This window comes from Macrotis lagotis, chromosome 1, assembly GCF_037893015.1.
Source record: "Macrotis lagotis isolate mMagLag1 chromosome 1, bilby.v1.9.chrom.fasta, whole genome shotgun sequence".
In the NCBI taxonomy this organism is placed as follows: Eukaryota; Metazoa; Chordata; class Mammalia; order Peramelemorphia; family Peramelidae; genus Macrotis; species Macrotis lagotis.
In genome coordinates, this window is record NC_133658.1 from 578,734,649 (window position 1) to 578,750,299 (window position 15,651).

Here is a 15,651-nt window from a genome sequence, read left to right on the forward strand (position 1 = left end):
CCAAGTAAACTTTTACATAAGACACAGATATTCAATTTATAGATTCTTAAAAGTTGTTTTTGTGATCTAAATATATTTTTAATTGATATCTTTGGATCCTGCATCATCTCGGTTTTCTCCTGTGCCCACTTCCAGAGGACTAGCCCTTACAATAAAGGATTTAGTCTTATGTCTCATTATTTAGAAGGGTAGGAATTGTGTCTCTTTCTTCCTGAACCACTCTTCCCCAGCAAACTCAGGAATGTGTCAGGAGGAAAACATCTCAGCATTTACCTTCCACAGTCAGCTCCACTGTGATTTGTTGCACGCCACTGCTGTTGGAGGCTTCACAGGTATACTTTCCTCTGTCTTCCCCTTTCACAGCCTGAATATCCAGGCTGAACAGACCCCGGATATTGCTGCTTAGCAGGAAGCGCCCTCCTTGGGTGATGCACTTTCCATTCTTGTGCCATGTCACCTTTGGCTCTGGTTGTCCTCTGACCTGGAGAGATGGAAACAATGAGTACCGGAGGCTTAGAAGATGAGGAAACAAAGCACGCCAAGTGCATAGATTTTGAAATTACAAAGGAAATGGAGGCAGGGAATGAACATTGATTAATCACCTACTATGTTCCAGGGGCAGCTAGGTGGTGCAGTGGATAGAATGCTAGGCCAGGCATCAGGAGGACATGAATTCAAATCTGATCTCAGACACTTACTAACTGTTTGACCTGGGCAATTTGTTTAACCCTGTCTGCCTCAGTTCCCTCATCTGTAAAATGAATCGAAGAAGGAAATGGTAAACTGTTCTGCTATCTCTGTCAAGAAAACCTCAGATGGGATCACAGAGTCAGAAATGACTGAGATAGCTAGAGAATCTTCCTAGTACTAAGCTAATAAGCATTTTACAATTATTATAAGCATCTTCTAGGTTCTGGCACTTTGCTAAGTACCTTACAATAATCATCTCATTTCAGCCTCACAACTATCCTGGGAGTTGTTTTGATTCTCATTTTACAGGTAGGGATACTGAGGCAAACAGAGTTAAGTGACTTGTCCAGGATCCTATGGTTATGAGTATCTGCAGTCAAATTTGAACTCAGTACTCCCTGACTCCAAGTACAGTGCTCTCTTCATTGGGCCACCAATGGTCTATCAATAGAGACAACACAAAAATAAAATATGACTTTTTTCAGAACGAAGCAATTTGTTGGATGGGAGGAATGAAAGTGAAAGGGAAAGGCATTTAACAGTTGAGGATGTTGGAAAAAGCCTCATGTAGAAGATAGTATTTGGTCTGAGCTCTGGTGAAAGCCAGGGATTCTGAAAAACAGGGATTCTGGGGTCTGAGAGGAGGAGAAGAAAAATTGTTTGGGTTATATGCAGAATGGCAAGATCTCTCTCCTTTCACCCTTTCTCCCTCCGTGTGTGTGTGTGTTTGTGTGTGTGTGTGTGTGTGTGTGTGTGTGCAGATAAATGATACATCCATACAGGTTTATATATACCCATATGCTCACATGGCTTATCAACCCTAGACCAAACATTATTATAAGGTGAAAGCATTGTTGAAGCATAAAATGGATAATTTTGATTATTTTAAATTAAAAATTTTTTGTACAAATAAATCTAATGCAGTCAAGAATAAAAGGAATGCAGAAAATTGGAGGGAAACTTTCATTGACAGTCTCTCAAATAGAATGTGACTGAATTAGAATATTGCTGTGGTATAAGGAATGATGAGTTGTTTGATTTAAAAAAAATGGGAAGACTCAGAATTTATGAAGGAGGATGCTATTTACTTTCAGAGAAACAGATGACAAGTGGAAAAAAGCATTGAACAATTTTACATCTTTGTCTATGTGTGCATGAGTATCTGCATACATGTGTGTTTATAGATCTCTCTATACACATGCATATACACATACATCACACATAGCTTTACTTGGGGAAAGGAGGGAAGGGGAAATGAAGTAAAATGTGCACAGCAGAGAACAAAATAAAACCTACAAGGAAGCAAAGAAAAATTGGACAACTTTGTAAATAATGTACACTACCTCTTATATAGGTTTTCTTAAAACGAAAATTTGTTTTATAATGAATCCTCTCATGTTCTGCTATGTACATGATAATTTTAAAAATTATTTTATACTGAAGTTAAAAAACATATAAGAAATAAATGCATAGGATTAATTAAAACAAAAAGATTTGGAAAGACTTCCCCATAGAAGGGGGGGGATTTTAGCTGAGACTTGAAGGAAGCCAGGAGGCAGCAATGAGGTCACAGAACATTCCAGGCATGGGGGACAGCCAGTGAAAACTACAGGAGTCTGGAGAGGAAGAGCTTTGTTTTTGGAACAGCAAGAAAACCAGTGTCACTGGATTAAAGACTATATAGGCATGGGAGAGGAATAGGGTGTAACAAAACTAGAAACATGGGGGGGTGCAGAGAAGTTATGAGGGGCTTGGAAAGTCAAGCAGAGAGTTTACATTTGATCTTAGAAGCTGGAGTCATGGCCATATATTGAGTAGGAGAAGCGATAAGGTGAGATTTGTACTAAGATCACTTTGAAAGCTGAGTGGAAGATCCAAGGAGAGAAGGGGAGGATTAGAGAGATGTTAAATTGACAAATGAAGTCAAATTGACAAACCTGGAATTGGGGAGTGAGAGGGGAGAGAAAGAGTGAAGAGTCAAGGATGACACTTAGGCTATGATCTCAGGTGACAGGGAGGATGGTGGTGTCCTTGACGGTAAGAGGAAAGTGGAGAGAGAAGGAGAGAGGAGATTTTTGTGGGGAACACTGGTGAGTTCCATTTTGGACATGTTAAGTTCCAAATGTTTATAAGACATACATAGTTCAAGATGTCCAGTAGTCAGTTGCTACTTAAGAAATAAATATTTGTTGATTGATTAGTTAAGTGCCCCTCCTTTTTCCTTCCTCCCTTCCCTCCTCCACCCACCTCAAACGAACCACTTCTTAGTACTGAGGATAAAGTACTAAGTATGCTTCCTGGCAACTGGTCATATGCATAGTGTGTGTGTGTGTGTGTGTGTGTGTGTGTGTGTGTGTGTGTGTGTGTGTGTACACACACATCCAGTTTGATAAAACACCTTAGTTTTTCTCCTTTATTGCTATGTGATTCTAGCCACCTCTCCTCTCTGGCCCTCATACTGGAGACCCAAAAAACTAGGGGTTCCTTTGAATATTAGCATCTTATGATTACTTAAAAAAACCCTTTTTTTCCAAGGAAAAGACACATAAGATTTTTTTTTTAATCAAATGAGGGTAATTACCCCCCTCCCTTTCAGATTAGCCACTTTAGGAAGAGATATTTACTTAATTTTATATAATTTACATAATTTCAATTATTCTCAAAGGGATTTTTAAAATACTCTTCTTTGGGTATTGACTTCAGAGTTAGTTGCAAGTCAAAGAAGAAAACACTTTATCTCTTGTTTTGACCAAGACAATATTCCTAACTTGATAGACCTGACTTTAAAACAGTCACTTCTGGGGTGGCTAGGTGGCAAAGTAGATAAAACACCAGCCTTGGAGTCAGGAGTACCTGGGTTCAAATCCTGTCTCAGACACTTAATAATTACCTAGTTGTGTGGCCTTGGGCAAGCCACTTAACCCCATTTGCCTTGCAAAAAAACCTAAAAAAACAAACAAAAAAAAACCCAGTGACTTCTATCTTTAAATAACAAAAATGGGACACTGAAAGTATTTGGAATCATATGCTGTAGGTTCTGGAGAGTATACATTGTTCAGTCATTTTTGAGATTGTGTCCAACTCTCTATGAACCCATTTTGGGATCTTGGTTTTCTTGGGAAAGATCCTGGAGTGGTTTGCCATTTCTTATCCAGCTCATTTGACAGATGAAGAAACTGAGGCAAACTGAGGATTAAGTGACATGCCCAGAGTCACATAGCCAGTATATTATTGAGACCACATTTGAACTCCTGTCTGTTATTTGCTTTGTTTGGCTTTTCTCTGTCTTTTAACCATCTGTAATCCTCCAGTTCATGAGAAGAAATGTCTAATTCTACTTTGGGATAGAATAATTAGAAGCTGTTTCCAAAATCTGTTTGTGGGAAACAATCAAGTGTTTTACTTTCACAAGGGTGAGAAAGGGTATTGCCAGCACCTCACAAATGACTGTGAGGATAATACATTACAAAAGCCAGGATGTCTGGTCTTTGTGGAAATCCAAGAGATGCCAACCTGTCTACTAGAAGGAAAGAGTTAGACGAAGGGAAATGTGATTAAAGAAATAACTTTGCAGGAATGTGTTATTGTCTTTTGTACCTGCCCAAGGAGGTAGCTGTTCTTCATCAGTAGAACAAATAGAGCAGGAAAAATGTATGGAGGTGATTGTATCAATTAGATTGTGACCCAGGCCAATGATTGGCACAAAGGGGGAGGAACAAGCCCTTCAAACTGCATATAAGATCCAGCTTCTTTGTGGTTCAGTGCCCCATTTCCCTTGAGAGCTGGTCCTTTTGTTACATAATAGTTTAATAAAAGCCATTTTTAATCACTCTTGACTAAGTATTTATAAGACATTTAGAACATGCTGAACCTAATTAACTTCCATATGACCCCCTTGTCACCACTGAGACCTGGGAAAGACCTTAGCTTAAAAATCTCCCACTGCATCCAGGCCATCACCAGTCATCTTGATCTAGGTCCATAGCCACTGGGCTCAGATGAACCTGAGGCTGATGATTTTGCACAGTTCTGCCTTACTGAAATCCAATTCACTTGAAAGTAAATCCTTCTGATGTCATTGGCCCTTTTGAAAAAGACAAGAGCAAAAGCATTGCCTCTAGTTTTGCCCTTTGGTCAAGGAGAAAAAGTCTAAAGCAGTTCAAATTCTCCAAGACTGTGTCATTGCCATCCCCCCATGTCGATTCTTGTCTAAGCTAAAAATCCTCAGTTCTTTTTGACAAATCTGTAATGGTTTAATTAGTCCAGCTACCCTTCCTTTTGTGGCTCTAGGGCAAGTTGTCCTGGTACCCTAAGCAAATTGTGCAAGCACAGCCTTGTTCCCCAAGAAGATAAATTATTAACTAAAAGAAGGCATCATTTGCATTCCATCAGCAAACACTTTGGCCCCTCCAGCAGAACCCAGCCTCAATAGGCCCTCAGGCCCTGAAGCATTAATGCTTAACTGGTGACATTTCAAACATTCCAGAAACAATTAAGAAACAGATTGTACTCCATCAAACCCTGCTAGATATGCCCCCCAACCCCTTCCCCCCATGACTTCCCAGGAGAAATCTCAGCTAAACCATCAGGGATTCTTAAAAGCTCCGTATAGTTATTCTCTATTGGAAATGTCTACTTGGCAAAACATATTATTTATGTCTTCCACCTGAACCCAGACCAGGAATTTCAGGAATCTGAGTGGTTTCTAAGACATTAACCATCTTTAATAACCCCCATTCACCATCTGCATCCTCAAAATGCTCACATTAAATCTGTAGAATACATTAACACATTTTTGCTGCTGTTGTTTTGGGCTTGATTTCATCAGCAAAGGTTATGTAACTTGCCCAAGGTCACAGAGGTAGTAATAGGCAAAGCAAGGATTTGAACTCAGGTCCAGTTAAACTATCAAAATAGCACTGTATGCCTCAGAAAGCAGTATGCTTTCCACTATTAGAATATTCAGGTGGAACTGGGTCTATACCCTGAAGAAATGATGAAAAAAGGGTAAAAACATCACTTGTACAAAAATATTCATAAGAGCCCTGCTTGTGGTGGCAAAGAATTGGAAACCAAGTAAATGTCCTTCAATTGGGGAATGGCTTAGCAAACTGTGGTATATGTATGTCATGGAACACTATTGTTCTATTAGAAACCAGGAGGGATGGGAATTCAGGGAAGCCTGGAGGGATTTGCATGAACTGATGCTGAGTGAGATGAGCAGAACCAGAAAAACCCTAACAGCAACATGGGGGTGATGTTCAACCTTGCAGGACTTGCTCATTCCATCAGTGCAACAATCAGGAACAATTTTGGGCTGTCTGCAATGGAGAGAGCCATCTGTATCCAGATAAAGAAGCATGGAGTTCAAACAAATTTCAAGGACTATTCCCTTTAATTTAGAAAAAAAACCTGATATCTTATTGCTGGATCTTGTTATTTCTTACACTTTTTGTCTCTTCCTTAAGGATATGATTTCTCTCTCATCACACTCAATTTGGATCAAGGTACAACATGGAAACAAAATAAAGACTGACAGATTACTTTCTGTGAGGGTGGGGGGTAGGGCGAGGGAAGTAAGATGGGGGGAATTGTAAAACTCAAATAATATCTTTAATTAAAAAAAAATATTCAAGTGGACACTGAAAATGGAATTCCTGGGTCTAGTCTAACTAGAGTCACAGATCTAGCTGGACCCTCAGTTAACCCAGTTAACTCAGTTAATCCCTGAGAATAAGATTTCAAAGTTCTGTAATTTAACAATCTTTAACTCTAAAAATTGGTTGTTACCTTAGATTGAGCACAGGTAAGCAGGTGTGCTGAAAGAACCTTGGAGAAGTGGAATGGTACAGATTGAAGGCAGTTCAAGAGAAACATAGAAAGGATTTATCAGCAACATCAGCCAAATCAAAACCCAAGGAAAAACCAACCAACCAACCAAGTCACCCACCAATAAGTCAAAGAGTAAAACACTAAAAGGAAGCATGACGACATCAATGCAGAATGAGGAGACATCATCCCAACTACACTTTGTATCAAGAAAATGTATATACTTGGTATAGTGGTCCTCCTTTCACCTCCCTAGTTACATTATTGTCCTAGATACTAGAATTTCCCACAAAAGTTCTGTGAATTCCATTCCCATCTCTATCTAACACATTAGGTATTGATCCATAAGAGACCTTACCCTAATCAAGTGATAAGGCAAATTGTCCTACTGGGTCCTCTGTAAAGCACTTCAGGTACAGAAAACATCTATTCCTATAAACTTCAAGTCATAAAATTAATTTTCATTTTCTAGTTTTAGACCTTTGACCATCCTCTTGGTTTTATGGTAGACAATAACCCAACAAGCCTAACCAGGGTATGCCGGAGCGAGCTAAATCAGTTCACTATAGTAGATTGCTAAATTTCCAATGTGTGCATTTATAGCTTGGATGGGACTTGGACAAGTCCTACAGATTTGGGCTAGATTTATTTTGCTAATTGTCTAGATTTTTTAACCTAAAAGGTTTTTTGTGGGTTTTTTTGGAAAGCCTATTGTTAAACATCTACCAGCACAATTCTGGAGTCCCATCAGTGCCTTTCAAAAAGGAAGCCATTAGTAAATATTTAATTAAATGAATAAAGTTGGAGGAGGAATATACGTCCTCAACCAGATTTAGCTACGATCTAAGCAAACTGCTTCACATCTTGTGTAATTATCTCTGATATAACTTGTTTGTCGAATAAGTCACTTCTATGTGATTTTATCTGTGATAGGTAATATTATACGTCTGTATATGTGACCTATGTCTATGTGTACAAGTAAGAAGCAGCAAGGTGGCTCACTGGATAACTGAACATGAAGTCAGGAAGATCTCATTTCAAATCTAGCCTCAGACACAGACTTTTGTGACCCTGGGCCAGTCACTTAAGTTCTGTTTGCCTTAATTCATTGGAGAAGGAAACGGCAAACAAGTATTTTTGCTAAGAAAACTCCATAATGGGGTCATAAAAGAGTCAGATATAACTCAACAACAAAAACAACATATGTGTATACATATATGTGTGTGTGAATGTATGAATGCATATATGTATCTGTGATGGGAACAGCTAGACAGCATAAAGGATAGAGCCTAGACCAGAAACAGGAAGATTCATCTTTAACCTTGGACTCTTACTAGCTGTGAGACCCTAGGCAAATCACTTAACCTTGGTTACTTTAGTTTCCTTAGCTATAAAATGAATTGGAGAAAGAAATAGCAAACCACTCCAGTATCTTTGCCATAAAACTCCAAATGGGATCAGCAAGAATTAGACACAACTGAAATGACTTAACAGAAATAAAAACAAGGCAAGGATTCTTAAATTCTAAGGAGGCATAGATGCTTTTAGTAGTGTGGTGAAGTCTATAGACAACTTCTTAGAATAAAGTTTTTAAAAATGCAAGGTAAATTATGTAGATTGACGAAGGAAAACAAAACTAGTGATAAGAAGTGTATATTTTCCCAATCAAATTTAAAGATGCCCTAAAATCTATCCATGAAGGTTAAGAACCCTGACTTAAGACCTCTGCATGTGTTTACCTGACCCTAGCAAACACCAAGGGAAATAATGTGGGATCAGTGCAAGAAGCTAGAACTTTATAATCATAAAATTTGCTATTCCCTGAGCAAAGCACCTCACCACTCTAGGCCTCAGTTTTCCTCATCTGTAAAATATAAACATTGAACTAGAAGAGGAAGCTTGGGGTAGTGGACCTAGGATGGCCCTTGGGGCCCTCAGAGCTTGGTTTAAATCCTGCCTCAGACGTGTTAGCTTTGTGATCTAGGCAGGATACTTAGCATTTCTCAGTCTCAGCTTTGTCATGAGTAAACTAGGGAAATCAGGAAAGCATCTCCCTCACAGCATTGGTGCAAGGGTCAAATGAGCTAATGCATGTGACATTCTCTGCAAACCTTAGAGCTAGGAATGTAAACTAATATTTTAAGGTCACTTCCAGCTCAACCATTCCATCAGTATAGCCACCTCTGCACCCCTTCTTAGTATTGGTCCCTCTTTTTCCTATTCCCAACCAACCATCAGCTTCTCTGAGCACTAAATGAAGCACTAAATGAAGGACGGATGTTCACACCAATGTAGACATGTTTTTCACCTAGAAAACTATGTCACAAAGAAGATCATATTTTCACATAGGAGGCAGGAATGAGGAGAATCAGTTCAGTTATGAGTAACAAAGATAGAAAAGAAAAAATTCAAACATGAACATCTATAATAATTTTTTAAAAATAAATTTATTGTCCATGTTCAAAAGAATATCCCCAGAAACCCCTGATAACTACACATTGACTACCTCTCAAAATATCCCAGCTTCTTAGGCTAGCATTCAGGCACCTTTTCCTACCCTGCCTTACTTTATCCTTCCCTTTCTTGCTCCCTTTTTTCCTTCCTTGTTTCTTTCTTTGCCTCCTTTTCTTCTTTATTTCCTTCCTTCTTCCCTTACTCCCCTTTTTTCTTCCATCCTTCTTTTTCTCCCATCTACCCCCTCTTCTCCCTCTTTTTCTTCTTTCCCTCCTTCCTTTGAGTCCCCTTAATTTCACTTAGTCCAGAACTACTCACAGGCCAATCCCAGTAACAGAGGACCTGTTGCATTTCCAACTTTTCCCCTCATTAGTCAACTTGGTATGGTACCACCACCTCTTTAAATGCTAAGCTTAGTGAAGACACTTGATAGGGTTGGTTCATTATAGCTCAGAACTCACAAGTTCAAGAGAAATTGGACTCCCTATGTATGTACCACCACAGCTGGCCTGGACCCAAATTTCCAACAATAATTCCAAATATCCAATTTCTTAAGAAAGAATCTATGATTTAATTGAAATGAGGACCTGCTATTAAGAAAATTTCATTGACCAACAGAGGAACCAATCTCCTTTGGTAAATGCATAGCAACTCACATGGGGACCTTAGAATTGAGCTGACTTGACAAGAGTCAAGTGGCCTATATATATATTCCAGGTGGGACTTGAATTCAGGACCACTGAATCTAAGGCCTGAAAATAGATTATGAATCCACTATGCCATGCTGTTATAATTCACTCATTGATCTGTGTCTGACAGTATGTGACCTTACCGTCCATGTTTTTGGATGGGGGTGGGGGCAAGGATACTGGAACGATCTGCCAATTCCTTTTCGTGTGGACTAAGGCAAAGAGAGAAAAAGTGCCTTGCCCAGGGACATACAGCTATTAAGTGAATGAGATCACATTTGAACTCAGGTCTTCCTTTCTCCAGGTTGGGACTTCTATCTACTGAGGCTAGGAAGAGGTTAAGTGATTTTCTCAAGGTCACACAGTCAATAAACATCTGAGGTCAGATTTGAACTTAAATCTTCATCACTGACTCTGGTCCCAGTACTCTGCCCATTGAGTCACCTAGCTTCTTCAATGCTCTCTCTAATTCATCCTTTAAATTCTGGTTTTAATGCCACTACTTCCATGAAGCTTCATTGGATTATCCAAAGCAGCCCCTTCCCAGAATCTCCACAGCACCTTGCTTGTACAGGTCTCATGGACTTAGCAAGGCTCCATCTTTTATTAAATTTATGTATGAACTTGTCATACCTTCCACTGGTTTATAACCTCTTTAAGGGCAAAGTGTCTTTGTTCCTACAGCTTCTAGAACAATCCTGGAAAAAGGTGAGCCACTCAAATATTTGTCCAATGAATAAAAGAGGAATATAAATAAATAGACAGATCCTACAAAGAGTCCTATTGTGATGCAAAGTACAATTTGTCTTTTGTTCCTTGGTTTGGAATGGTCAAATCTCTGATAGGGAACTTCCAGTGAAGAAACCCCCCTGCCAAAGGGGATCAGTAACTGTTCTACTATTTATTATAAACATCTACTGGAGGCACTTAACAGAGGTTAAGGGATCTGCCTGGGGTCTCATGGCCTGTATACCATCAGCAAACATATGTTAAACAAGTTTGCCAAGCTCTAGGGATACAAAGACAGACAAAAGTCAGTCCTTGCTCTCAGGAAGCTCCCAGTTTAATGGGACTGATCCCATGCAAACAACAATGTATACATAAGATGCAGACAAGAAAAAATGGAGAGAGACTCAGCAGTAAGAGAGACTGGGGAAAGGCTTCTTGGAGAAGGTGAGCTTTTATCTGAGACCTGAAGGATGCCAGGGAAGTCAGAGGACAGATGAGGAGGAAAAAAGAGTTCCAGAGACGGAGTGGGGAGATGGAGGAACAACAATGAGGTCAGTCACTAGATTGAAGAGTAAAATGGTGGAGGAGAAATAAAAGGGAGGAGCCAGGGAGTAAAAGTGGAAGAGGATAAGATAGCTAGGAAGGTTATTAAATCATGAGCATGAGGTCTCTGGTTCTCTAAATACTCTGAATGCTGTCCCTTAATAGATATGCTCACAATGCCCCCACCTCCATACTATTTTCCACATCAATGGGCTAATTTAAATTTTTAATTAAAACAACCCTTTGTCTCTCTAGAATTCATGAGGGCTTTGGGGAGGATAATTTGCATAGTACAGACATCTTGTCTAAGAGAACTGAATTCTTTTTCTTTCGATAAACTTCTATGTAGGAAGAAAAACAAATAGAAAATTCTTCCACTGACCTCGGTTTGCTTCATGGTAATGTGCAAGTGAGGGGAACAAGGTGTAGTGGAAATACATAGTAAAAGAAGTCAGGAGCTCTTGGTTCTAGAGCCAGTTCTGTCATGGTTGGCTGTGTGACCTTGGACAAGTCATCTCATCTTCTTGGGCTTTAGCTTCATCAACTCTAGTCAAAACTTGGTCATTATATTTACACAGTATCCAGTTTTGACTTTTGTTGTTTCTATAGGCTCTATTTATACTATTTACACTCATTGTGGTTTTTGTGGTTCTCCTAACTACACTTTGCATCAGTTTAAACATCATCCAATGTTTCCCTATATTCTTCATAGTCCCTCTTTCTTATAATATTCCATTGCATTTCCCCAAACACTTAATACAATCAGACTATGAGCTAATGTGCCCACATCAAAGACAGTCCTGTGCTCTATGAGCAAAGCAGAATTTTATTTTGAAAGAATTTATTTATTTTGAGTTTTACAAATTTTCCCCTAATCTTACTTCCTTCCCCCCAACCCCCCACACAAGGCAATTTGCCAGTCTTTACTTTGTTTCCATGGTGTACATTGATCCAAATTGAATATGATGAGAGAGAAATCATATCCCCAAGGAAGAAACATAAAGTACAAGCGATAGCAAGATCAGATAATAAGATATTAATTTTTTTCCCCCTAAATTAAAGGTAATAGTCCTTAGTCTTTGTTCAAACTCCATGGCTCTTTGTCTGGATACAGATGGTATTCTCCATTGCAGAGAGCCCCAAATTATCCCTGATTGTTTCATTGATGGAATGAGGGAGTCCGTCAAGGTTGATCATTTCCCTCATGTTGCTGTTAGGGTGTACAGTGTTTTTCTGGTTCTGCTCATCTCACTCAGCATCAGTTCATGCAAATCCCTCCAGACTTCCTTGAAATTCCATCCCTCCTGGTTTCTAACAGAACAATAGTGTTTCATGACATATATATATACCACAGTTTGCTAAGCCATTCCCCAATTGAAGGACATTTACTTGATTTCCAATTCTTTGCCACCACAAACAGGGCTGCTATGAATATTTTTGTACAAGTGATGTTTTTACCCTTTTTCATCATCTCTTCAGGGTATAGACCCAGTAGTGGTATTGCTGGATCAAGGGGTATGCACATTTTTGTTGCTCTTTGGGCATAGTTCCAAATTTCTCTCCAGAAAGGTTGAATGAGTTCCCAGCTCCACCAACAATGTAATAGTATCCCAGATTTCCCACAACCCTTCCAACAATGATCATTATCTTTTCTGGTCATATTGGCCAGTCTGAGAGGTGTGAGGTAGTACCTCAGAGAAGCTTTAATTTGTATTTCTCTAGTAAGTAATGATTTAGAGCAATTTTTCATGGATTGCTTTGATCTCATCCTGTAAATTGCCTTTACATATCCTTTGATCATTTGTCAAGTTTTTTAAATTTAAAAAAACTCAGGTCTCTGTATATTTTAGAAATGAGTCCTTTGTCAGAAACATTAGTTGTAAAGATTGTTTCCCAGTTTATTACATTTCTTTTGATCTTGATAACAGTGGTTTTGTTTGTGTGAAAACTTTTTAATTTAATGTAATAGAAATCATCTAGTTGGTTTTTGGTGATGTTCTCCATCTCTTCCTTAGTCATAAACTGCTTCCCTTTCCATAGATCTGACAGGTAAACTAGTCCTTGATCTTCTGATTTGCTCATAGTATTGTTTTTTTTATGTCTAAATCCTGTATCCATTTGGATCTTATCTTGGTATAGGGTGTGAGGTACTGGTCTAATCTAAGGTTCTTCCATACTAACTTCCCATTTTCCCAGCAGTTTTTATTGAAGAGAGAGTTTTTATCCCAATAGCTGGACTCTTTGGCTTTATCAAACAGCAGATTACTATAATTGTTTCCTGCTATTGCACCTAGTCTATTCCACTGGTCCACCACTCTATTTCTTAGCCAATACCAGACAGTTTTGATAACTGATGCTTTATAATATAATTTTAGGTCAGGTAGCCATCTTCTTTTTCACTTTTTTCATTAAATCCCTAGAAATTCTTGACTTTTTATTTCTCCATGTGAATTTACTTACAACTTTTTCTAACACATTGAAGTAATTTTCTGGAATTTTGATTGGTAGGGCACTGAATAGGTAGTTTACTTTTAGTAGAATTGTCATTTTTATTATATTAGCTCTCCCCACACAGTTATTTAAATCTGATTATATTTGTGTGAGAAGTGTTTTATAATTATTTTCAAAAAGTTTCTGAGTCTGCCTTGGCAAATAGATGCCCAAGTATTTTATATCATCTAAGGTTATTTTGAATGGGATTTCTCTTTCTAGCTCTTCCTGCTGTATCTTACTAGTCACATATAGAAAAGTTGAGGATTTATGAGGGTTTATTTTCTATCCGGAAACTTTGAGCAAAGCAGAATTGCAATAGCTCAAAAGAAACATGAGAGGCACAAATGTAGAGACATCTTCACTGTAAATTTTTATATGAACTATTTGTACCCAAACTATTGTGAAAACTTCTGAGTTCATATTATTCTGATCAGCCACAGTGAGACACACTGTACCTTAACCAATACTGAGATGTCATTTTGGTTCTCTTTGAGAATTAAAGACAACAACCAACTGTGAGAGAAACACTATACTATACACTGAGGATACGAAGACAAGCAAAATGGGTCGTGCCCTCAAGGAATTCTTTATAGGGTGGAGACAATATACTCATATGTAGAGATATACAAAAATGCATACAGAAAAAATATAAGGTAACTTTGAAGACAGCACTAGCCAGTGAAAATACCAGGAAGGCCTCAAGCAGAAAGCAATACTGAACCAGATCTTGAGGATTCCAAAAATGAAGATGAAGGATTACTATTCAAACATGGGATACAGTCAGTGAAAAGAAATAGAGATGAAGGATGGAAGGCTACATACTGAGGTTCAGCAAGAATGGCACTATAGGCAGGCTTGGCATTGTGCCCAACATGTTGTATATATTTGGTGAATGCTCATTGACCAACTGGTTTGACACCACTGGTATAGGGGGGAGAGGGGAGAAATTAGAGGCAGGGAGACCAGTGGGGAGACTACTGTAATAGTCTCCTATTAGAGACTATTATCAATTAGAGATGATAAGGGGTCCTGAATAGGGTAGTGGTGTCTGTGTGGTGAAACAAAGGGATCAGGTGTTGAAGAGACAGACATGTCGAAATTGGACAACATAAGGTATGTACAGTAAGAAGTTGAAGGTGTCACAGAGAGTCACTAGGAGGATGGTGGTGCTCAGTCCAGAAATAAGGAAGTGAGGAAGAAAGAAGGGTGGATTTCAAGAGAAAGGCAAAAAGTAGTTTCAAACATGTTGATATTATGATGCAATCTATTCGAAATGTCTTTCGAATGATCCATATCTGGGAAAATGGAGTAGCAAAGAATGGTAAATAACTTTGAGAAGGTTATGGATAGAGAAAAGGCCATAATGACTAGTAATTAAGAGATCATCAGTAATGCTATAGAAGGAGTTTCTAATAAGTGATGTTTGGATGTCATAATGAAGAAGGTTAAAAAGAGAAAAGAGAAATAGAAACAACGATCACAGTTGACTTGTTCAAGAAGTATGACTGTAGGATGCCTTCTTTGTTTCCCTCCCCACCCCCAATCAATTGGAGAATGGGTACACAAATTATGGTATGTGGATGTAATGGAAGGTTATTGTGCCATGCAAAAGAGACAGTTTCAGAGAAACATAGAAAGACTTGAATGAACTAGTGCAGAATGAAGTTAGCAGAACCAAGAGAAGAACTTTCATGTTCAGTTGTTTTCAGTCATGTCTGACTCTTGCTAACTCCATTTTTAGTATTCATTGCAAAGATCCTGAAGTGGCTTATCATTTCCCTCTCTGAGTTATTTTATAGATGAGGAAATTGAGGCAAACAGGGTTAAATGACTTGGCCAGTGTCACACAGGTATTAAGTACCTGAGGCTGGATTTGAACTCAGGCTCAGCTTCTATCTAGTGTGCCATCTAATTGTCAAAGCAAATTATTGTGAGTTATGATTCAATAATCAACTTTTCTGACAGAGAAATGGTAGCCTAATATGCAGAATGAGATACATTTTTTGGAATGGTCAAAATGGAAATGTGTTTGGCTTAATGATTATACTGTAATATACATATATGTGGATATATGAATAAGTGTACATAAATGAATATACACATATATGACTATGTTTATCTTTCTTATGGGGAGAGATGGGAGAAAGAAAAAAAATGCTTGATAACCGAAAACAATTTAATATTTTAAAGTTTGTGAGAAGGAAGAAAGTTATAATATGATTAC

At 38.5% G+C, this 15,651-nt stretch overlaps 1 protein-coding gene across 4 annotated transcripts in view; it reads right to left on the reverse strand.

The window, feature by feature from the left end:
- Positions 1-15,651, reverse strand: part of MYLK (myosin light chain kinase) — a 410,235-nt gene that overhangs the window by 245,439 nt on the left and 149,145 nt on the right. For all 4 annotated transcript variants that reach the window (XM_074214675.1, XM_074214673.1, XM_074214672.1 and 1 more), the window contains exon 3: positions 274-481. In XM_074214675.1, the coding sequence (XP_074070776.1) occupies positions 274-481 (208 nt within the window). The remainder of the gene's footprint in view (positions 1-273; positions 482-15,651) is intronic.